General features: G+C 33.5%; 2 protein-coding genes and 1 long non-coding RNA gene across 3 annotated transcripts; 1 reads left to right on the top strand and 2 right to left on the bottom strand.

Moving 5' to 3' along the window:
* Positions 1-321: 321 nt before the first annotated feature.
* LOC108914577 (intraflagellar transport protein 88 homolog) lies at positions 322-9,167 on the bottom strand. Its single transcript, XM_018720410.1, has 12 exons — positions 8,870-9,167; positions 8,542-8,822; positions 8,227-8,422; positions 7,905-8,122; positions 7,301-7,532; positions 7,097-7,244; positions 5,064-5,257; positions 4,452-4,638; positions 3,056-3,315; positions 2,563-2,923; positions 1,089-1,271; positions 322-1,040 (listed from the first exon to the last, which is right to left on the bottom strand). The coding sequence occupies exons 1-12, from the start codon at positions 9,029-9,031 to the stop codon at positions 919-921; spliced, it is 2,544 nt and encodes an 847-aa protein (XP_018575926.1). The 5' UTR covers positions 9,032-9,167; the 3' UTR covers positions 322-918.
* Positions 9,168-10,760: 1,593 nt separating this feature from the next.
* LOC111692177 lies at positions 10,761-11,919 on the bottom strand. Its single transcript, XR_002763164.1, has 2 exons — positions 11,400-11,919; positions 10,761-11,278 (listed from the first exon to the last, which is right to left on the bottom strand). It is a non-coding gene; the product is annotated as an uncharacterized LOC111692177 (long non-coding RNA).
* A 286-nt stretch (positions 11,920-12,205) lies between these two features.
* LOC108914578 (zinc finger protein 260-like) lies at positions 12,206-23,927 on the top strand. Its single transcript, XM_018720411.1, has 8 exons — positions 12,206-12,548; positions 12,605-13,192; positions 13,255-13,758; positions 15,767-16,118; positions 16,400-16,618; positions 16,698-16,843; positions 21,081-21,241; positions 23,698-23,927. The coding sequence occupies exons 1-8, from the start codon at positions 12,402-12,404 to the stop codon at positions 23,852-23,854; spliced, it is 2,274 nt and encodes a 757-aa protein (XP_018575927.1). The 5' UTR covers positions 12,206-12,401; the 3' UTR covers positions 23,855-23,927.
* Positions 23,928-24,447: the final 520 nt, after the last annotated feature.

Here is a 24,447-nt window from a genome sequence, read left to right as displayed (position 1 = left end):
AAACCTACTTGAAAATGCTTAAAGAGGACTCTATAGCAAATAGACAACCAGCAATACATTTTTATAGATTTTATTACACAATTTGTCCAAATATGAATTAATGCACAAATAACAGGCTTTCCCCCATTTTAACGCAGATTTTCCATAAAATGGACTTTGTTTGAAACTCAAATAACTTTTTGGTGTAAAGAAATTTGTAATTTATGATGCAAATTACAAATTTATTTACAAAAAAAAAGTAATATGAGTTTCAAACCAACTCCATTTTATAGAAAATGTGCGTTAGAATGGAGGAAAGTCAGTTATTTGTGCATTGATTCATATTTAGACAAACCGTGTAATATCTATAAAAACGTATTGCTGATGCCAAAACTTGGATTCACACTTGGATAGCCTCAAAAGAGGTATCGTTTTTCCGACGTGAAATTAAAATGCTGCCAGAAAGATGGGAAGAAGTAATGGCTAACGATAGACAATTCTTTCGGTGACTTTTTTTTAAATAAAGCATTAAGTTTCAAGAAAAAGCAGCGAGAACTTATCCAACATCCCATTAGTTCAGTGCAACTAATACAATATGTGAAATGGTACATAAAATAATAAATTAAACCGAAAGCCATCGTTGTAGATTTCGAAGACCTAATTTTTTTTTAATTGAATAGGATGATGGGGATTGTAGAAAATATCTCTTCAAAGTTTTACTACAATTTTAAGCTGCAATGTATCAATTTCGTAATTAAAAATGCAAGGCTAAATATAAAACATTTGAATAGACGATCCTAACGATTGTGGCGTTGATCAAATCAACACGTATACACATAATTACTCCCCATTTATCTCCGTAAATAAAGCAATGGCATTCTGTTCATTTCATTACATTACGAACAGAATATTTAAAACAAATTCAGTACAATGACACCTTTACTCAGGTAAAAGGTCATCGCCCAACTCCTCATTCCCGAAATCGTCAAAATCCAAGGGCTTCCCCGCACCCGTTCTTGGCCTAAACGGTTGTGGTCCTAGAGGATCGGAATAGGTCGCATCTAAAAATATTATTTATTACCACGTAGTTCTAGAACAAAAATATTCACCTGTGGTAGGTTGCGCAAAACCGGAGTCGGTACTGCCAGCGCTGTTGTGCGCCTGCATTAACCTCGAAGAACGTAAATTTCTGTTTCCAGAATGTAACGGACTCCTTAAAGGTCCGTTTTCTGGGACGGGACTGAATCCCGATCCGGCTCTTGAAGATAGTCCACTGTTACTTCTGCGCGAACCTGTAGAGTAATTTTTTTCAAAACTAAGTCAATTAGTATTTATACAGAGTGATTTACAACTTATTCAAAAAAATTTATGGAGTCAATGTTGTAAAAAAAATATTTGTAAAATCCGTAGTTGTAGTACATTCAAGCATTACATCGCTGGACGACTAGTCTTTAGCGTCATTCGCAATACGCGTGGCCTCAGTGACTCCGAATGCTGAAATCCGATTTTACAATCGTCGATGCGATAGTGTTTACAATAGTTTTTTAGTAGTTGGTGTCACAAATGGCTTGTGTGCATAGTAACTTGGAGTTGATGGATATCGTTTTAATTTATGGTGAAGCAAGACAACATTTGTATTATGGCGAAACATTCGTGTAACAGGACAACATTTATGTTAGTTTGTAGAAACTGAGTAAGACCGGGCCCAAATGTGTTTACACGTCGGCGGACAAAATTTTTAACAGTTGTGACATTAGGTATGTCAAATTATTTTATTAATTAAAACCACAAATTAATTTTATTAATTAATAATAATAATAGCGGTAAAAGCAGTTGAATTTGCTGATATAAAATAGGTGCTATAAAATTCTATTTATTCCTTTGCGAAATTCTTTCAAGTTTTGTCCGTTTTTATCACACTTTACCGCCATGCCGGTCGCAATGTGCAAGGCCAGGTTTGACAATGGACCAGTGTCCAGTGCCGTGCAGAAGTGTTTTTAAATCATTTTTGAACTGCCTTTTTGATTTTTTTTTTACAAAATTGTATTTGTAAGTCCCCTGTACATCCAAAATTTTTTTATTTGGACAAGTTCTGAATCACCCTGTATGTTGATGTAACGGACTATGGAACTCGCCGAATAGTAAATCCTGAATTTTGAAATGAACATAAAATTTTTGAAAATTTATTAAACAATGTATTATACTGGGTGTCCAAAAACAAACTGATTATACTTCAAAGTCAACTTTCATACAAGGCTGGTGAAGGGGACAAAACAATGAAGCAGATGTTTCAGGTGGCACTTTAACCCTTAATAATTTTTTTTAATTATCATTGAATATTTTTTATTTTCAATTTTATGGAAAATGGTTTATGTTCTCATATAATATTCCTTATAACTTTTGTGTTGTTTTCTCTACTAGAATATTTTTTAATTTAAATTTTTTTTGACTATAGGAATGTTTCGTTTATTTTTTTATGTTTTTATTCTTGTCCTCTTTTCATGTAAAATATTTATTTCCTAAACACCCTGCATAATATACGGTAATTTTTTTTTTTAAGTAAATTAAAACTTCATAAATAACCTGGCCTGCTGCTGTTGACCCTTTCTCTGACTTCTTTAGCTTTCTCCAACTTTTTCAATACCATGATGTAATCCTGCGCCTCCCTCATCCCCAGGTCGCTGCACAACCGTACTAAGAATCTCAAACACTCCGCATTTTCTGGAAACTGCTGGTGAATCTCTTGATATAAGGTCAGAGCTTTATGCATATTGCCGCTCCGTCTATGGCAGCCGGCCACCATCATGTTCCACTTCGGCTCGTTCGGTTGCATGACGGCGGCCTTTTCAAAGTACGTTAACGCTTTTTCCACCACTTGCATTTCGATATAGTACGACCCCAACCAGTCTATTACTGACAGATTTGCAGGATAGTATCTAAACGACTGCGAAAAAAATTAATTGTAGGAAAGACACAAAGGTTCATGAATTAGCTTCTGTTTATGAATTTTTATCAATTTTATGATTATTTAAAGTCCATATTTTACACCTAATTAATAAATGAAGAAACCACTTACGTCGTTATGGTAATGGTGGGCCTGTTGCTTGTCCCCTTCGTGGTCGTACAGCTCTCCCAATTTTTGGAGAGCCTTTGCATCTGTCGGCACCAAGCCAAGCAGCTGTTGATAGGTGTCTGCGGCAGCTTCATTGTCGCCGATCAGTTCTAGTAGATTAGCTACCTGATATACCACGGCTGGCAAAAGCGCTAGAGAACCAGAGAACCGCTGGAAACAGCTCAGCGCTTCCATATAGTGACCCTGTCTTTTCAGTCCTAATCCTGTATGAAAATACATGGCTTCCGAGTTTGTGCAATACACAGTCTGGTTATTAAATTTTAAGACTGATTTTATTGTGGCGAAGTGTGTGGCGCTATCTACGTGCAGTCAACGGAACTACATGGTGGGAAGCCTTCCGAGCAACCGTGCCATTATTCCATAGCTAGAAATTGGCCTCAATGATTTGGGATCGAGGGGGATTATCCCTCTTTATCCTGCCTCATCTCGTGTAGGCCTGGACAGCCTTCGTAGGTGGGCCCCATCCGTCGTCTACCCCGACCGCATATGCGGCCGGTATAGGCGCTTTGTGGGACCTCCTTTTGTCCTGGCTGGGCCCCGCCGGCTAGGGCCCTTTCTTCTGGCGCTCTTCTTGCTTCGCCGGCTCGTCTGTGTAAACCCCGGGGGTGGTGCCATGTTTATGTGTACCGAGCAACCGAACAAAATTTAATCAGTATATGTGTATCTACCATGAAGTTTGTAATGTTTTGCGTGAACGAGTTTTTGATAGTTGTCATGGCAATGCACACTGAACAGTATACAACAATCAAATTCTGTTTTAAGCCAATGAAACAGCCACGGAAACATGTCAACTGTGGCAAACGGCGTACAGTGAGGAGTGTATATCACGTTTGACTGCATTGCTGTGGTTCGGGAGGTTTCACGATGGTCCAGATAGCGTGCAAGATGACGAGAGGACGTGGCGTCCCTGCACAAGCCAAACGAATGAAAACATCGACAGTGTCCGCTATGCGCTGAAGTCTGATCGTCGATGAATGGTCTGCCAACATTCTTGTAGTTGATCGACGATCAGACTTCAGTGCAGAGCGCACAGTTTCGATGTTTTCGTTCGTTCGGCTTGTGTAAAACAGAACTCGATTGCTATATGCTGTTCAATGTGCGTTTCCATGACAAAATCAAAAACGTGCTTCACGCAAAATGTTATAACTTCGTGGTAGATATACGTATACTGATGAAATTTTTCTCACTACGTAGTTCTGATGACCACATATAGATAGTGCCACACACTTCGCCACAACATCTGTCTTAAAATTTAATAGCCGAACTGTGTAGATCGGGACAATTTTTTTTTAATATGTTAGTGGTATTAAAAACAGATTAACACATGGGTTTGCTGTACCTAAGTTGAAGATAGCTTCAAAATGGGTTGCGTCGAATTCCAGGGCCTTTTGAAAAGAACCTACCGCTTCTTCCAAGTGACCCCTCGCCATTAAACAAGCCCCGTAATTCACATAACCCTCGGCACTTTTTGCATCCGTTTTCTTAACAACCTCACTGTATCTGATGGCGTTTTCGTAATCTCCTTGCTATAATCGACGTTTGTGTAAATTAAAAAGAGTTCATTAATGTGGCAAAATACAATAGTTCTGTTATTATTTGAGACATAAAAAAATGTTCAAATAAAACTTGAATGAAATAAAAAAATATTTTCAAATATACAGGGTGATGTGTGCAAATATGGCGTAAATATTCCTCCAAAATTTAATACATTTTCTAAATGATTTAGCAACACTGTAACCAAATTTAAAACTACTTAAGCTGCTATACGGAGAATTTTGTGTTCAAATACATTTAAAGGTATAGGAATTTTATGTAAAATATTACCACTACACTTTCATTCACCACCTTGTATAATTTTTTTATCGTCTTCTATTGAAACATTTTTTTTTGTATATCATATAATAATACAGGTATTGTACTTTATCACCCCCTATGAAACGATATAATTTACCAAGTAATAAATGAAACTTAGGTTTATTGCAGCATTTATGGCAATAATGGAATCTTTTTCGAATGCTTTCAAAGTTTCAATGGCCTCAGGTAGTTGCTTCTGCTTGAGGAACATCACCGCTTTATTTATTTCCAAATCCGATGCTAGTCTTGCGTATTCGGAATTTTTTATTGCGGCCACACACCAATCATACCCTTTAAATTTGTAATCAAAAATTACAAAAATTAGTAAAATATGCAGCCAAACTTCACCAGAACATAGAAAATACCATTTTTCGGTAATGGGTGTAAAAACAGTAAAAAAAAATATAAAGAGATCGTCATCAAAATCATTTTTCTTATATACAGTTTGTCCTCGGATTGAATGCATGTGGGATGTAAATAACAAAAATTTTTCGGGTTGAAATTTGAGTTTCTGGGCTGGTTGAAAAAATTTGTCCAATTAACTAATGCACAGGGTGTTTTTATGATGAATTTTCAAAAATTGTCGAGAGTAATGTACCTTTATTTTAAAAATATCAAAAATATTTACTTAAGAAAGTTATAGAGAACTAAAAGTTATGACAGATTTTCAATTTGATTGGCCTACTTTAATTTTTTTTATTTTTCACAACCACAAAGTATAAACTCCTAATTATTTATTACAGAAAAAAACGTAATATAATAAACATAAATAAACAAATAATATAATGGTTATTCAAACGTGCTGCCACAACCATTACATATCGCTCAGCGCGCATGGTAAATTCTGTGTAGGCGTTTTGGATTTCTTAAATGAGCATGACATTAATTGTATTTTTATTCTTCGTTTCAATTCAAATAAATCGTTATTCAACGGGAACCCATAAACTTTCTGCATGAGATAGCCCCATTAATAAAAGTCCATTAGAGTTAAATCAAGACTTCTAGGAGGCCAAGGAATTGGGACATTTCGCCCAATCCAACACCCAGAAAATTAACCATCTAGCCATTCTCGAATAATTCGTGTTAAATGAGCCTGGATGTCCGTCTTGTTGAAAGTAAAGAAAAAAAAACAAAGTTGGGCGATCAAATTGAAAATTGACACCGTTTTGGCAGTGGTACAAGAAAGTAATTATTAAAAGACGATTGCAGAAAAAATATTAGTGCAACTCCTGCAAAAAATATTTTCCAGCTCCTTGTTCGTAGGAAGATTTTTTACCTAAAATGACATTTTCTATCTCTTGTTTCAGTTTGCTTCAGAATTAGTCTGAATGTAGAGTGTAACTTAAATACAATAAAATTTTAAGGCCTAATTCCTTGGTTCGTTTCAAAGAAAGTCTGAAGTTATGAACTGAATGGCATCATATTCAAGATACAGAATGTTAAATTTTTTGAAAAAATATAATGTTTACTATAACTCCAATGATATAAACCGGGCCAATAAATTTCCATGAAAACTGACATACTTAAGTTACATCCATACAAGCTAACTTTATAGTGAAAATGTGCACAATGATCGATATCTTGGAAAATGTGTCAGTCTTAAAAATGGTGGAATATACTTTACTTTTAAAAACAATTTTATATTTTCAGTGGCTGTCACTCAAATGTAGAATTAAAAAAAATTTAATTATATAATGCATACCGTTCATTGACGTTCTGATAATTTTTTTCTTCAGTGTACTCTTGTTTTGATGCCGTTAGAAAGAACTTTTTTATTCACCCTTTCTTATATTTTTAATTGTTTTTGGGATATTATCACTCATGTAATTTTCGGCCTAGATATATGGATTGGGTTTGACTAAGTGTTTATTTGAATTTTTTTCCAAAACGTAGCGAAAGTTATTTAACAGAGGGTATCAATTATCTGACAATTTCCAAAAATGTATTTTTACAGTAGCTCAAAATTTACGTAACACCAATCATGTTTCTAAATTGTGTTAAAGTAACAGATTCTGAGAAAAAATTTAACAGAGTGCCATCAAGTATCACATTTCACAAGATATATCAATAATCCTGTACATAATCTGTAATGGATTAACAAAAAATCTAGTAATATATATTTTTAATTACCCTCACTAAAAGTTTCCTCTATCAATGGTGCAATGAGCTTTGCTGCAGTGAGAATACAGAATTCCGCATCTTTACGTTTTTGTAATTCATAATTATGTAAATCGTCGTTTTGTATAGTGACCGCCATCAGCGTGTCTTCCGGTGTATCCTACATAAGTACACAGATTTTGCTTATAAATAATAATACAGCAAAAAAATAAATACCTGTTCCAAATTATATTTTTCTTCATCTTCTAAATCAAGTGGTACAGCCAGTAACAAGGAAAATGACGTTCTCATTCTCTCTCTATCTTCGAGTGCTCTACAGCAAACGATTAAATGGAGACCTGCCCGGTGACAGGCCTGCTCGCTCATTATGTATTCCAAACTGCTCACGGCTTCTTCCCATTGCCCCATTCTAATGAATACCATGGCGATATTGTGCATTATCCTTATTCTGCAATATAATTAAAAATTATAAGGAAGTTCAGAATAAGGTAATACGAGTATTAATTTGATGAAGCTGGTGAGTAAATTATGAATTAAAAAGAAAAGTTGCTTGGAAATTGGATATGACAAAAAGTTTACAATTTCGTACCAATAAGTACAAATATTTCTCAATTCTTGTGTGATCCAGTCTAAAACTTATACTTGATACATTTGTAACCAATTCAATGAATTTTTGCCTTTAATTATTAAATTAATTAGGCCAAGTTTCATCAATCTGTCAAACAGCTTCAGAGATAGATGAATAAATAAAAAAGATTAAAACTAAGTTGGGTCTAAGACTTTTTTTATAAACTCACCGTAAAAACATATATAACATTACCTTAGATTTTTCTGACTAGACGGAACTTGATCCAAAGCCATTCGAAACATTTTTACAGCCATTTGATAGTGACCTTGTTTAAAATAAATATTTCCCATATTAATTTTCAATCTGTGAGCATTTGAAAACATACGGTTTTTTACTATCATTTGATAGGTGTTAATTGCTTCCACATATAATTCGTTAGCAGCGTATTGATTACCCAAATTAAACAACACCTAATATAACAAATACTACAATTAAATCGAGTCAATTTCGTCAATAGGCATGTTAATTTTTTCTGGCTTCTAATACAATATTTTTAAACAAGCACTGTACTTACTGCGTATGTTAAGTCAATATTGTGGTGATCCCCTAAACCAGATTGTTCTTGCATCCTTATTAAACTTCTTTCTTTATTCGAAGCATCTTTGGCTTTTGACAAGGCTTTTCGATTATCTCCCACAGAATTTGCAATACAAGATTCTTCAACAAGTTGCATTATTTTAGCTTCCTGTTGCCTTATCTTCTCTTCTGGTCTATAATAAAATTAAATTATACATATTTTGACTAAAAAATTAACTAGATAGAAGAGTATAGCTTGTTTGTTCCAGTCCATAATAAAAAAAAAACATTTTCTAAAGTATTTTGTACTCACGAGTCATCCTTTTGCATTAACTCCAAAGGTGGTGTCGGTGCTGATGCGCTTTGATTTAATGGATCAAATGGTTTGCCATGCGAGGTATATCCAGCGCCTCGAACAGCAGTCATAGGTCGGTTTACTATATCCACTCCTGTACCAGGTCTGAAACCTGTTCCAGGCTTGAAGCCAGTTCCTGGCTTTTTAAAATTTGTTGTTGGCTTAAAACCTGTTCCAGACCTGTATCCAGTACCAGGTTTGAAAGGAGTTTTTGGCTTCCCCGTTCCTTGTCGTTGAAACTAAAAAAATGTTAGTATGTACATGTTTCTTCTTAATTTTTTATTACCTCTGTAGAAGATCCTAAATGCATTATGGGTTTTGGGGTTGATAGTCTGGACATTTCTGATATTTTTATACTTTTATTTGCACTATCCTCTTCATTTGAAAATGATAGATCAAAATCATGAGTTTTAAACTCATTAGATTCAGTTTGTATCATAGTTGCCATCTTCAGTGTCAGTGTTGCTTTTGTTTTAATAAGACTGTTCTATATAAATTTTTACTTTATTTTATACGTGTACATACATACAAGTACAAATTATTAAATTAATAAATATTTCCTCAATGTTATGGGTATGTGATTATTGAATTTAAATCATGTACACTGTAAATAGTGATGGGACTACTCGAATGAAAATTATCGATTATATCGATTATGAAAATCTCTCGAGATATCTCGAGTGATCATATAAATTCATTCGATTATTCTTAGACGAATGACGAATGACAGTGGCCACAGCATTACTAACGTCAATCGTCACTCGTCATCACCGAATACCGCAAACGCGCTGCTCGAGCGAGAGCACAAGTGTTTCGATTATTCCAACGCTCTAACGAGCTACAAAAACAAAACCTCGAGATAAGACGGCCGAGAGGATGGATGAGACAATCGATTATCACCGCATAAAAAAATATGCAGTATTTTTATGAGTGGCATCGCGCAGTTTTGAAGGGCGGTTTAGAAAGGAGCTTTATTTAGCAAGAATAGAAATTCATATGAATGAAAATAATACAAAAATTATGTTTTCTATATATTTTTTTTTTCAAAAACCCAAACAATGGATCTCTTTAGGCGGCGACTACTCATTTTAAACACATGCTGATGAACCACTCAACTGACAACGAAGAAATTCCGCAATACGCGAGTCATTAATTAGTTTTTTTTCGCATATAATTTTTGGGATAGGTCGGAAATTTTGGAAGTGGACTTTCGATTATATATCATTCGAATGATCATTCGATTATAAAATTAATTCGAAAGGTAACCTCTCGATTATTTAATTCATTCGATTATTTCCATCACTAACTGTAAACAAATTAATGCGCATGCGTAAAATGAAAACGTAAATCATCTATTTAATAGCTGCTTTCCAATTGTCTGGGAAGTGCACCCGAAGTGTTCTACTGTTCTACGCTTTAATTTTAAATACTACAAATTTAAACAATTGGAACACCTCCAAGAAAACAAAAGTATTTAAATATTTTTCAAGTACTTCTTTTTAATATTATGCGCCAAAAGCCAGAGTCAATTATAAATTTCATTTATTATAATAGTACAGTGGCACAAATAATAACCAGAATGAAATAATCCATGACCAAATAATCATTATGAAACATATAAAAAATTCTAACTTCACTTGAGACGTTATTCCTTTTGAATATGTATTACTTGTCAATGTCTGTTGTCATCATAACGCGTTACGATCTCAGAGTAATAAGTAAAGGGGAGGCCGCATTCCCTATTTCAGTACACAATGTAAACATGTAACCTCAACCTATTGTATGTTGATAAACAAATGATACATAAGTAAACACAATGGTCCCTGGTACAGTGGCGTACCGAGTTTAGGTTTAAAATCTATCATAATATAAGGAAACCATAAAAATTACACTTTTTAATAGAATAAAATCAGAAGTGCTCGATTATTTAAGCTTTCATGTGTAATAAATAGACAATAAATAGGAAAAAGTTAATGGTTTCTTCAAAATCTATAATTAATATTTTAAAAACATTTCCAGAACAAAAGAGTGACTAAAGAAAACTCCTCGATTGAAACTATCATTATACTATAGCTATAGCAATGTCATTGCCTACTATTAATTCTATTATTTCATAGTAGTTCTCGATTACTGGAAGAACATTTATTAAAATAAATAATTTAAATAAAACTACAAGAAAAGGAGCAAAAATATATTTAATTAAAATCTGCTGGAATATAAACAATGCAAAGAAAACAAAACATATTTGTACTAAAAGTAACGGAAAAATGAATTTACATTGAACAACATTTAATCGTATGGGAAAATAAGCATGTTTTAAATGTACGCAACAAAAATAAGCTGAATTTTGAGCTCATAACATTGACAGCTCGTCTCTTATGGAACAGGGACAACATGTGATTGAAGATGTTTTATAGCAACATCTATAAAATTTCCTTCACTGGCAATTTCTCGAAGAGGGAACCTTTGAGACGGCACAACCATTTCATCAACACTGTGCTAAAACGTATTACCTTCCAAATGTTGTATTAATAGGCACAGCTCCATGTGTGAGACATCGTTTTCCAGTTACTGTTACCTTAATATCTGTAGCACGGAAATGCTTCGACAGACATAATTATCCTTTGAAAAATCATATTCAGATATGGCGAAATTTTCTAGCCACACTGCTCGTATCGCAGGATCTTATGGTATTCTACAAATAAACACAGAGCTAGTGTCAGTATCAAAATACAAACATAATAAATTAACAAATAAAATACTTAGGACACCTTACACCCTTGTAAGAACGCCCATGGAAACAATGTCAAACTTACTTGTGAAAAGAAGTAGCACATATTTGGCTCTTTTCCTGTAATTGTCGGCATATTATACGCCGCTTTGGCATTTTTATTGAAATTAGATAAAAAAACAGTTTAAAAAGACACAAAACACTGAACTCGGCTAATATCTATTTCACAACAATAGACTGTAATAATGGCGTCCCCTTTAGAACCGTTTAATACCAGGCAATGATGCCACTTACGGCGTTTGTATTGCTAGGAATTTCAATAATGTATTTTTTTTCAGATATTCAAAATCTATAATTATAAAACAAGTTGCAAGAAAATAGTGTCGTAGTCTTATGCATATTACAATGTAACTAATTTGTAAGTCGAGGTCAAGAATGAGGTAGATCCTTGTACGATAATCAATTAAAATGACCGCTGTACCTAGCTATAAAGATAAAAATGTAACATTGGCATCAATGTCAAGGACATCACAAAGTACCAATGTTTGTAAATACACATATGTCAACACTTCACTATCGAATGTAAATAAAGGCGTCCCCTTTATTTATTAGTCTGAGGTTACGATCCGATGGAGATGGAAACCAATCTGGTTGCTAGATTTCGGATCGTAACGCGTTACGTTCTGAAATCATGAATAAAAGAAAAGAGCTCTGACCGACTGCTGTCATTGACCATAGAATGGCTCTGTGTAAATCGTAAACGCCCTGCATTCTTTTCTAGTGCGTTCAGCAAGACAAATTGTAGCTTTTTAAATCTGAACACATTCGATTTATTTACCATCGGATTTGCCACACATGCGCATATATCCAGAATCCAGATACTTTCGTTATTGAATATGTGCATTTCATAAATATGATCAACTTTATATTTAATTTTTTTTGTAAAGTTGATCAATTGGAGTGATAAATTTATATGATTTTTACATATACTTATAATTTTCATTTCCTGCTTCAATTTGAACGCATTTTGAAAAATCTTATGCATTTTTCTATCGGAGTAGTTTGTTAAGTCTGCTAGTATAATAAAATGGCTGCAGTTGATAATCCAAAATTTGAAGAACTGTGTAGATTATGTGCAACAAAGACAACAATGGTTTTGGCAATAAATATATTTGAAAATGAGGGTACCATAAGGCAAATTAGTAAAAAAATATGTACTTGTCTTCCTGTTCAGGTAATTATTGTTTTTCTAGGTTATGTTAATTTGATTCAATAAAATATTTTTTTTAGGTTCATGAGACCGATGAATTACCAAAAATGATTTGTGAAAATTGTTTGTACAAACTAGAATTATTTTGTGATTTTCGGGAGCGGTCGGCTCGAACTGAAAGATTACTAGTGGAATTATATAAAGAAATAAAGGCATCTCGAGTACATAGTGACCAACAGTCATGTATGGTTCCACTTGGTCATAATGATCTAATTATGGTGCAACAACATGAACTATTGAGTGAACAGAATTTGCAAAACGTTCCGGAGATTGACCTTTCTCATCTTGGCCAACGTGAAGGCATGATTGTACAGCATGAAATTATATTAACTCATCACGTTGATATGAATTCTCATTCATTGGACAGTATAGATTTGAATCATCATGATTTAACAAATCAGGATATTTCCAATCAAAGTTTACAAACACAAGAATCTGTTTTGGTTGATAATACTGCTCATACGATTCAAGATACTAGATTTACAGATAGTTTAAATTTAATACAGCAGCATCAGTTACTGTCAGATCAATTCAGACTCCAACAAGACTTGCCTGTAAATATGGAATCGGATGAAAATACAGCGAATAATATGCAACTTGGTGATGAGGTACCTAATACTTATTTAAATTTCTAAAGATGATGTTTAAGTGAATGTTATTACTGTTTTAGATTCAGCAAGAAAACGAAAGATTCCCTCAAGAAAAAAGTCAAGGATGTAATAGCATTCCCACTATTGAATATGATGAAACAAAGTTAGACAATGGTTCTCTGTCGGTTGACTCGCATTTGAATAATATTCCATTAAATAATAGCTACAGTGAAGAAGAAAATAATAAGCTGGAAAGTTTTAAACACGAAGACAGTAGTAGTGGACATTCGTTACTAGTAGACGAACAGTTAAATAACATAGATATATCAAATTCGTTAGAGGATAAACAAGTATACAGTTTAAATTTAGAAAATAGCGACGCAATGGTACACATAAATAATGTCCCTAAGGAGTGGTTTTATTGCAATATTTGCGGGAAGATTTATGAACAAAAGGCTGACTTTGAAGTACACTATGAAACTCACTTTTATAAGTGTTCAATTTGTTTTGCAGTATTCACTAATTTGGAAGTGCTTAAATCTCATCGAAAAGAAGCCCATGGTGCTTGTTTAGATGATACCAAGGTACTTTTATGAATATAATAAATAATCATTTTCATATTTAATTTCATTTTAAATAAATCTTACAGTCTTTATTATAAGCCGAAGGGAGAGTAAAATATTCACTTACGTAATTATCGGACGCAATTGAGAAATTACTAAGATATTTTAACATTTGAGGTTATTACTCATAAATTTTTACACCAAAATTGCGGATTGACCGATGCAATTGGTATATGGACGATATCAATTTTGCCAGTATACCAATTCACTAATTCAGTCGAAGATATAATAATACATTTGAAAAATTAGCAAAATTGCTATTTAGTATGTTTTATACGAAATAACTCTTAAATTAGTTTGAAGTAGAAATAAATAACTTACCGAAGATATTAAATTTTATTAATTGCGTTTCACATAATATCCAATTAGTTCAAATCTCGATTATCCGGACCGGCCGTGACCGAACCGTTACTGGATAATCGAAAACACAGTTAATCGAAATAACGACCAAACTCGCCAATTTTGCAAAAAAAAAACTTACACATACCTATTACATACATTTGTACATATGTTGGTAAAATAATATGTATGTAATAAACAAGCAGTGACTCATCTTTTTTTTGTTTCTGAGCGCTTTTTTCGACCCGTCATGGATAATTCACGCATGGATAGCGGATAATCATAAACATTGCAGCATACGAAGGATCAGCCGCACACGGATAATCGGGGTTCTACTGTATTGTAGAATCTCGATTAACCTTGCCTCGTGGGATTAGACCATGAATAATTGAAAGACGGTGGTTATTTATTTTGCATACAGTACAACCTTTACGATCTGAGCACAGTTTAATTTGAACAAAACAATAATCAGGTCTAAACCCGTATATACCCAAAAAATTAATGATCTCTTATATTTTAAGTGTTTTTTATGAAATAACAATTATTATTTGTCGATTAAAAAATAACGGGTGCGATAAATAACAATTGACATGCAATTATGTTTATATTTAAAGTGTCTTAAAAACATTGTACGGTTCGGTTCGTACGATATTTGTTGAGTTAGAATTCCAAGAAGACCCCTGCCTCAATTTCTTGATATTAACCACATTCGACACCTGAGGTAGAATGACATTGGTGGAAAATTTCAAGGCACGCCCCTGCCGTAGTAAATTATTACAGTACTTCCGATAATTTTCTCGGAATTCTATCTCGACAAATATTCTACGGACTGTCTTATTTCTCGCATTGTGTATAACTAGGCTGCTAAACGCAAAAAAGAGCCTTATGTATGAGTTTATATGAGCGAAATATTGAAGAATAATAAAATAACATTTTGGCCCATTACTTAAATCAGCCATTGTTGGAGTAGGGACCGTTCCTCAAGAAATTGTGTAATCCTCTTTGTTTATCATATGGATTTATGCTATCCGTTTTTTTTACTTGTTATGGCAAGTTTTGTAGTTGAGTGGCCAACTCGGTACGTACACCTACATACTAATATGATATGTGCTAATAGAAAATAGCATGTATATTTGTGTTTTCTATCGAAATTATTTAACTGAAAGTATTTTTTGCAAATGATCGAATAAGCTTATATTCAAATATATTGGAATCGCGGATTGTACGCATGTTATAAAAATTATAAATTACAAATAAAACTAAACAACTTGGATGAAACTGTTTAAATGAAATTTTTTGTCTTTTATTAATTAATAACATAAAAATAAATTTATAACATAAAAATAAATAAATAATAACATAAAATAATTTTTATTACAAGAATACTAAATTTATATTTCCTTTATATGAGATTCCTATTAAAATATTTATGTAAATAAATGAATTATAATAACCAGTAACATCATTTTGATATCAACTTTTGCTGATACCTATATACAATTTTTTGTTGGTCTTGAAAATAAGTGCAGGTTTTAATGTATGGTTAATTTAATTTACGATAACCAGAAATAAATGAAAATCATGTTTTATACTATTGACAATATTTTGTAGTGGTTATCTGTTTTTTTAGCCTGTAAAAACGAGACTGAAAAGAGCAACTATACTAGAGAACGGTGAGGATGGTTCCAAACCAGATAGTAACAGCGAAGAAAGCGAAGGAGAATCTAATCAAATTAGTTTAGAAGAGGAGGAGCCTCCCGAAGATTCTACAAATTCAGTAGTGGATTCTAACGCTAGTAACAACAAAAGGAAAAAGTGGTCTCCAAAAGTTTGTGAGGAATGCGGCAAAACTTATAAGACCAATTATAAGCTGTCGGAACATATGAGGAAACACACTGGAGAGAAACCTTACAAGTGTCAATCCTGTGATAAGGCATTTAGATCAAAAATTGGGTTAGCCCAACACGAAGCCAAACATACAGGTAAACAAAAAGGTGTAAAAAAAATTAGAATTATGCTATTTTCAAAAAATTGTAACAGCTTCGGAAAGGTCATATCTACAAATTGTACTTCTAGTAACTATTAAGGAATTTGATTTAGGATGTATCAATTTTGACTCTTTTGAGACATTTCTCGTATTTGCGGAGGAGAGAATTAAATAGTAACTTTAAATTTTGTATTAAAAAAAAAGTTACGGGAAATACAAGAAATCTCCCAAAATTGTCGGAACTTACTTGAAAAAAAAATAATCAGAAATTTTTAGGGCAATACGATTTTGCTTGTCCGACCTGTGGAAAAGGATTCCAATGTAAAAGTTATTTGATGGTGCATCAACGGGTCCATTCAGACATCAAACCTTATCCTTGTACGACCTGCGGCCAAAACTTTAAAACGAAACAGTCTTTGCTGGATCATACAAATAGGCATTTAGGCGTTAAACCGTACATGTGTGATATCTGTGGTCGTGGCTTTATTACCAAAGGTAAAAATTTTTTTTATTTCTTTTTAAACATTTACTACAAATTTTTAAGGGCCATTTTAACAGAAACATATGTTTTTAGGACTGTGTAGAGCCCACCAAAAAGTACATTCTGGGTTGGATAACAGGAAATATTCTTGTAAGATTTGTAGTAAAAGATTCGTGTCCAAAAGCTATTTACAGACTCATTTAAGAATACATACCGGAGAAAAACCATTCATGTGTGAGGTAAGCATTTTTAGTTTATTGTGTCTTTAAACTTTAAAAAAATACTGCATAAATAACTGTGTGTAACAAATTTTATTTTAAAAACACCAATAATTGGCAATAATATGATAAAAGTTCAAATCGAACACCACTGGCTGTTAGGCCTCACCCTATGTGATGAATAAATTCATTTTGTATACAGGGTGTCCCGTAAAGTATGTTACAAACTTTGAGTGGTGATAGTACATAAAAAATATGACTAAAAACTCTAATAAAAATAACCTCTTAAACACACCATTTTGAAGTTACAGACCTTCAAAGGTGCAACTATAAAAGTAGTTTTTATGACGTAACTCTTTGTTGGAAAAAGAAAACTTAATGAAATTTTCAGGGGCTAATCAGCTTTAGGAAATCAATAAATAATGCGGATATGAATAAAATCGAGAAAGCAGAAGGGTGTTTTTTTATCACCCTGTATCCTATTTTTTGCTAAAAAAAATTTTTCTGCAAAGGTACAGCAAGTATCATAAGATTTTTAGAAAGACCATTAAATTTAGAAATTTTTTTGTCTCTTGTGTTTTTTATGTAAAATGTTTAGTTTTCTAGTAAATTTACAAAATGCAGAGAGATGAGTGCTTCCGAATTATTTACATACATTTCTTAAGCCTAGTGAATTTTTAAGAATACAATCAATTTCCAAAATAATTTTTTTAATTAAGTAACCAAAACAGAACTAAAACAAAATATGTTATTATAATAAATGTTGAAATTGACCTCCTTCTGCATCGATACATGCTGTCAGTCTCTTTATAAAGTTAAATCTGACTCTTTGGAATATGAATAGACTATTTCTTATTAAATTAAAGGTTTCTACAATTCGCAGTCTAAGTTGATCTTCTGTATCAACAGGGGTTGCATAAACTTGAGATTTCGCGTGTCCCCAAAGATAAAAATCGACAGGATTCAAGTCCGGTGATCGCGGTGGCCAGGCTATTGGTGCATTATATCCTCTTCCAATCCATCGATTAGGAAACCGCATATGTAGATACTCTCTAACATGAACACTGAAATGCGCAGGTGCCCCGTCATGGAGGTACCACATGTATTGTCTCAAATTTAAAGGAACATTTTCCATTAACTCAGGGAGATGGTTTTCTAGGAAGTTTAAATATTCTACTGCATCAAGCCTTTGAGGTAGAAAGAAAGGCCCGAGCAAATAGTCACCTATTATTCCAGCCCATACGTTGACTGAGAATCGGTGTTGGTGATGACTATCAATGGTAGCATGAGGATTTTCGTCTGACCATGCATGTGCATTGTGCAAGTTCAGTAAACCATCTCGTGTAAAGGTGGCTTCATCGGTAAATAAAATGGAGCTAATAAATTCCACATTATGTTGGTGATGGTTAAGTATTATTCGGCAGAATTCTAGGCGTCGGGGAAGATCTTCAGGCATTAAATGTTGCACTTTTTGGAGATGGTAGGCATAAAGGCCGTTTTCCTTCAAAACACGCCAAACTGACATTCTGGAAAGCTGTAACTGATTAGCTGCCCTTCGCACACTTTCTCCCGGATTTTGTTCAAAAGATCTCAAAATTTGTTCATCTTGCGCGGGTAGTCTTCTAGCAATTCTACCACAATGTATGTAACGGGGTACCACACTACCAGTTTCAATAATCCGTCTGTGAATCCGAGTAAATAATTGTGTAGACGGCTGACGTCTCTGCGGATAACGTTCTATGTATGTTCTTCGAGCAGCTGTTGCATTTCCATTACATAATCCATAAATAAAATGCATTTCGGCATATTCTTGATTAGTAAAACGATTGTTATCCGCCATTGTACTCACAAATTAATAATTCGTCAACAGACACGATTAAAATATGGTAACAAATGTCAACTATGTTAAAAGTGACAGGCGCCTACTTTTTGAATACGTCAAATTTAACACCTAGCGGTGAGTAAACTCCCTTTGCATTTTGTAAATTTATTAGAAAACTAATCATTTTACATAAAAAATGCAAGAGACAAAAAAATTTCTAAATTCAATGGTCTTTCTAAAAATCTTATGATATTTGCTGTATCTTTGCAGAAAAATTTTTTTTGGCAAAAAATAGGATACAGGGTGATAAAAAAACACCCTTCCTCTTTCTCAATTTTATTAATATCCACATTATTTATTGGCTTCCTAAAGCTGACTAGTCCCTGAAAATTTCATTATGTTTTCTCTTTTCAACAAAGAGTTACGTCACAAAAACTACTTTTGTAGTTGCACCTTTTAAGGCCTCAAAACGGTGCGTTTAAGAGGTTATGTTTATTAGAGTTTTTAGTCATATTTTTTATGTACTATCACCACCCAAAGTTTGTAACATACTTTACGGGACACCCTGTATGTTCAATCATTTTGAGATAAACATTTGCCTTATTTCATCTTCACTTGCATTTGTCGAACCTTTATGTTTTCCAAAAGATACTTGTAAACTTTGCCTTTTAAATATCCGTACATGAAAAAATCAAGTGGAGTCAAGTCTGGTGACTGGGCTGGCTACTCTATTATACTGTGCCTTCCAATTGATCTGTGTTTATGTCTATCTGGAAAAGATAGACATAAACACCTTCAAGGGTGTGGTGTAAAGCCATTTCATTGGAATCATAGTTCATTTCTTGGAATTACTAGAAATTTATTGTAAAACGTTGGATATGGGGTGTTAGGAAACTCCGCACAAGGAATAGGGACAGTGATATTACTGGAAAAAATAATAACACAAGTTCACATATCTTTTTTTTTTGCAAAAACTCGAAAACGACTTTCTAACCTCGAAGATTATTCTTTTTTTTTCATAACCCTTAACATACTTACGAGATTTTTTTCAACTTTAGAATGATTTTCCTTTCGTAAGGGTGCAGTTTTAAATAAACAAAAATGATAACTATTTTATTTTCAATTCTTTTAAAAATTTATATGAAAAAATGGAAAAAAACTTTAAAAAAATGGTGTTCTTGTTTTATATCGAAAAAATCAACCATTTGGTGAAAATCAACATTTCTTGAGTTTATTATTTTTATATGAAGTTATTATTTTTGTAGTGCCAAGTGCCATTTAGAATTTTCCGATTTTGCTAAACGAGAGTTTTATTCAAGGAATAGGTAAGTTTTCCAAATGTGGAAAAAATGTCTGAAGTACGGTGAAACGTTCCTTAAGCGGACATCAAGGGTCGAACTATTTTTGTCTGCTCAAGAGAGCAGTACATACCTATATATTATTTAAAATAATCCGTTATTCACATTTATTTGGTCATAGTTAATATATGAGTGTTTTCTATAACATGTTCTTGTAATAACATTACATTTCTAAACATTTACCATCATTTCTCTTCGCAGCAAAAACTTTCAATTCTTCAATACCCTTTTTGAGTTTCAGTATTTGTTAATATTGCCTTCTTCTAATACAACATCCACATCTTCGTCATCATCAGAATATTTGTTTTCTACGGTTTCCTTTTTTGTAGTCATAGTTTCAGTTACATTAAAATCTTGTTCCACATATAAATGTTTGTCAAACAAAATAAAATCCTCTGGATCTACTAAGTCAGCACCTGTCTGCCTTACAAGTCTAGAAAATGTAGCTATTTCGGACAGCGGGAGGTTATCTTCTACATCAAACTCTTCATCCTCACCAACAACCGCTTTATAATTAAAGCTGCATTTTCAGAATAACAACTTTTAATTGTATCAACACTCACTTGCTGCTATGATGAATTTATGAAATAAATCGCATCCAAGATATTAATCGTTTTTCCCAATTGGGTATCAGATTCTGTATTCTCCATGTTATTTATGATTTGCTTGAAATTCGAGATCGGTAGTGTTTTTTAAAGTTATGTCGTTCATGTCCGTCCAAGAGAGGTTTGCTTCGTTTTTGGGAGTAAAATACGTGTCCGTTTCCGCCCAAAGAGGGTCTGGTCAAGAGAGGTATAATTGTTAAGTAGAATATAGGGAATCTTTCCGTCACATCAAAAGTGTCTGCTTAAAAGAGGTGCTCGTTTAAGGGAGGTTTTACTGTATTAAAAAGGGTGCAACCAAAAAACAATAAAAAAAAATCATTTTTTAATATTGAGTTTTAAAAAAAACCTAATATAAACTTGTGTTATTATTTTTTCCAGTAGCGTTACTGCCCCAAAATTTTGCGTACAGTTTGTGGATGCTCTGTATACTCCCGAATGTTAAATTATGATACTAGGTACTATGTATTTTTTAGGTCTGCGGGAAGGGATTTCTCACAAGGGTTGACCTTAAAATACATTCTACCATGCATACTGGGGAAAAATCGTATGTATGTGAAATGTGCGGTAAAGCTTTTGCCAGGAGAGACGCATTGCGCTGCCACAGAAGATCCCACACAGGGGAAAGGCCTTATAGGTAAGTAGTTTACTCAAATGAATTAACGATTTTTATTAGTTTCTTAGTCAATACAAATTATATTAATCGATGTAGGCTGTAGTAATTGACAATCTGGGGATATATAATGGCATGTTGAATAAGCTCTCGCTGTTTTTTCATGAAAATTAATGCTTTTAAACAATTTTGTAAAAAACGTCACTGAAAGAATTGTCCATCGCTAGCCTAGTGGCTAGTATTTTTCCCATCTTTTTGGCACCATTCTAATTCCGTGAGACGTCTTTTAAGGCTATCCAAGAGTCAATCCATTTTTTGGCATCTTCGTAAGAATGGAAGTGCTGTTCAGCCAGACCATGTGGCGTCAATCGGAACAAGTGATAACCAGAAGGGTCAAGTAGATTTTCACCGATTGCAACATGGGACCGAGCATTGTCATACTGCAAAATCATTTTGTCATGTCTCTGCTTGTATAGCGGCCGTTTTTCGTTCGGTGCTCGGTTCAAACTCATCAATTGTAGTCGATAATGATCTCCCGTGATGGTTTCATTCGATTTGAGCAACTCCTAATAAGCCACACCCAGCTTATTCCACCAAATGTAGAGCAGAATCTTGAAACCGTGGATATTCGGCTTTGTCGATGATGTCGACACTTGGTCAGGCTTGTACCACAATTTTCTATGCTTAGCATTATCGTAGCATATCCATTTTTCGTCGCCAGTTACGACATGATGCAGAAAACCTTTCCTTTTCTGCCATGAAAGTAGCTGTTCACACGTCCAAAGATGCTGACGTCTTGGCTTCAGCTCGTACGGCACCAAATGTCCTTGCTTTCGAACCGTTCTTAATGCTTTCAAATGTTTCGAAATTGTTTCGAAATCAACTTTTAATGATTCTGCATGTTCATTGACATGAGTCCTCATCAAGTAATACCTCCAGTTCTTCATCTTCAAACTGTTTCAGTGTGCCAGAGCATGGTCGCCATAAGTCTCAACAATAATTGTGTGTGCTTCAACTGTAGATTTTCTTAGAATAAAGTAGTGCAAGAAAATTTACCACAATTACTCTTTTTTCGGCACAAAATTCGGTATGTTTAAGAGGGCTCTATAGCAAATAGGTAACCAGCAATACACTTCTATAGATAGTTTGTCTAAGTATGAATTAATGCACAAATAACAGAAATTTGTAATTTACGATGCAAATTACAAATTTCTTTATAACAAAAAGTAATTTGAGTTTCAAACTAATTCCATTTTATAGAAAATCTGCTTTAAAATGGAGGAAGGTCTGTTATTTGTGCATTCATTCATATTTAGACAATCTGTGGAGCCCTCTTAACACTGAAGAAAAAAGTAGTTTACACTTCGGCGATATAACATACGCTGAATTTCAAGTTTGCTTATAGTTTTTCTTTAAAGGTGCTTTACCAGAAATGGCTGTTGGAAAACAGCGAGTACTTATTCAACGTCCCATTATTTTCATATAATTATAACTATTGGGTTTTAATATATTTGACTTGAAATTGTGCCTAAAAAGAGTTTTTCAGAATTAACTCTAACTGCAGGAGCAAATCTTGACTAAAAAAATCAGATATTGAAAGTGGCCATGATTAGTGACTTAAATTTTCTATATAATTTGAAAAAGGAACTTTGCTGAAGTAAAGAAACATCAATGATGTGAATAATGCCACTCGTACGGCAACTGAATAATAATAATTAATTTAAGTAATAAATTTTTCAGTGAAAACATAAGTTAAATCTTTATTCAAGCTATAGACCCTGTAAAATTGGACTTTGTTTTTTTTTTTCTTACCGACAGAAGCTGAGTAGCAATCTTTACTAGACAAAGCTATAATGCGTAGTAAACTATAGGAAAAAATAGTATGGTGTTGTACCCCGACTAGTTGCATTTGTAAAAAAACTAGAAATCATTCGTAAATACTAAATTATGGGAGAAAAAGCGACTTTCGCTTTGATCTACAGGGTAGGCCATAAAGATTGGTGGACTAGAAAAATTCATTTAAAAAATCTATTCATAGCCCTGAAAATTTATTTAATTTACATTTTGGGGTTGTTTCAACTAATATAAATTTTATTTGATGTGACAAGATATAACCAGACAAATGAAATGATGGGAACTCACTTTGTACCTTTAACACGCTTCAACATACAACTTATAAAAAATATTTATGAAATGGAAAGTGTATCACTTTTTTTTTTTAATTAAGGCAATATATGACATGAAGCAGAATTATGTGAACTATAAACAGAACTGACTAACCTATATTTTATGCTAACGTTAAAACAGCGTTTACGGAAGAGTTCTATGCAGATATATAATAGTATACAGGATGTTCCATTAACAAAAACACGTGTTAGAATTATTTCTCGGCAACTGTTTTTGTTATATAGGTATTAAAAAATTTGACAATCATCAAAAACAAGATGTAATACTCCACTAACCTAATTTTTTATTTCCAGTTGCGACCTTTGCGGTCAAACATTCACGCAATTTACACCGATGGCAATTCACAAACGCTTACACACCGGAGAAAGGCCCTATGCTTGCGAGACCTGTGGGAAAACGTTCGTGTCGAGGTCAACTATGCAGTCGCACGCAAAGAAACACGTGCGGTGAGAAAATATTTCCAAAAAATTATGAAGACTGTGCTTTATTTATTTTGTAATTTTAAAAGTTTAAAACCTTGAATTTTTAAAAATCAATAAAACCATGCAATTTTTATTCGGGTATGTTTGTTTTTCCTAATCATTTTTTTTTCAGGGTTACGTCAAAGGCGCTTATATTTTCAGTGGTGGTCCAAATTAATCTGTTGATAGCTTCAGTGAGTAAAAGCCATTTCAGCCAAAGAATTTACTTTTTCAGTCAGAGGTTGCAGAATTGATCTAAAAACCGTAAGTTTGCTGAAACCGGCTCAAATCGAGGTGTTATTTCCCAAGTTTGTGGACATATTTTTATTTTTGTCTTCAGTTTTGCTTCGAAAAGATTGGTAGTTGCAGGTTTTTTATTTTTAGCTTGTTTTTCATACTGAGGATCGCAGATAAACAAAAATCTACACTACTTTGAAACTTAAATTTAGCTCCGTGTTCAACCTGTCCGGACTTGCGGAAGACAAAAGTTCTTAAACGTTGACAGTCGAAGTGTTTCGAGGACCGAAGTTTTTTTTTAAATTGTCTGGTCATCAATAGAAAGTGTTACCTCAGTAGGTAAAT

This window comes from Anoplophora glabripennis, unplaced genomic scaffold (genome assembly GCF_000390285.2).
Source record: "Anoplophora glabripennis isolate ALB-LARVAE unplaced genomic scaffold, Agla_2.0 scaffold1056, whole genome shotgun sequence".
In the NCBI taxonomy this organism is placed as follows: Eukaryota; Metazoa; Arthropoda; class Insecta; order Coleoptera; family Cerambycidae; genus Anoplophora; species Anoplophora glabripennis.
Note: the sequence above shows the minus strand (reverse complement) of the source record. Positions and strands in the feature narration are given on the sequence as shown.

What these genes read in the sequence shown, in the direction of transcription:
- LOC108914577 (XM_018720410.1), bottom strand. Translation starts at nt 9,031, where the DNA reads ATGGCAACTATGATACAAACTGAATCTAATGAGTTTAAAACTCATGAT. An exon ending in ATATTGACTTAACATACGCA is followed by an intron (nt 8,123 to 8,226) that starts GTAAGTACAGTG and finishes TTGTTATATTAG; the next exon opens with GTGTTGTTTAATTTGGGTAA. An exon ending in TGAAGCTATCTTCAACTTAG is followed by an intron (nt 3,316 to 4,451) that starts GTACAGCAAACC and finishes ATTTTCATACAG; the next exon opens with GATTAGGACTGAAAAGACAG.
- LOC108914578 (XM_018720411.1), top strand. Translation starts at nt 12,402, where the DNA reads ATGGCTGCAGTTGATAATCCAAAATTTGAAGAACTGTGTAGATTATGT. An exon ending in ATATGCAACTTGGTGATGAG is followed by an intron (nt 13,193 to 13,254) that starts GTACCTAATACT and finishes TTACTGTTTTAG; the next exon opens with ATTCAGCAAGAAAACGAAAG. An exon ending in TCGTGGCTTTATTACCAAAG is followed by an intron (nt 16,619 to 16,697) that starts GTAAAAATTTTT and finishes ATATGTTTTTAG; the next exon opens with GACTGTGTAGAGCCCACCAA.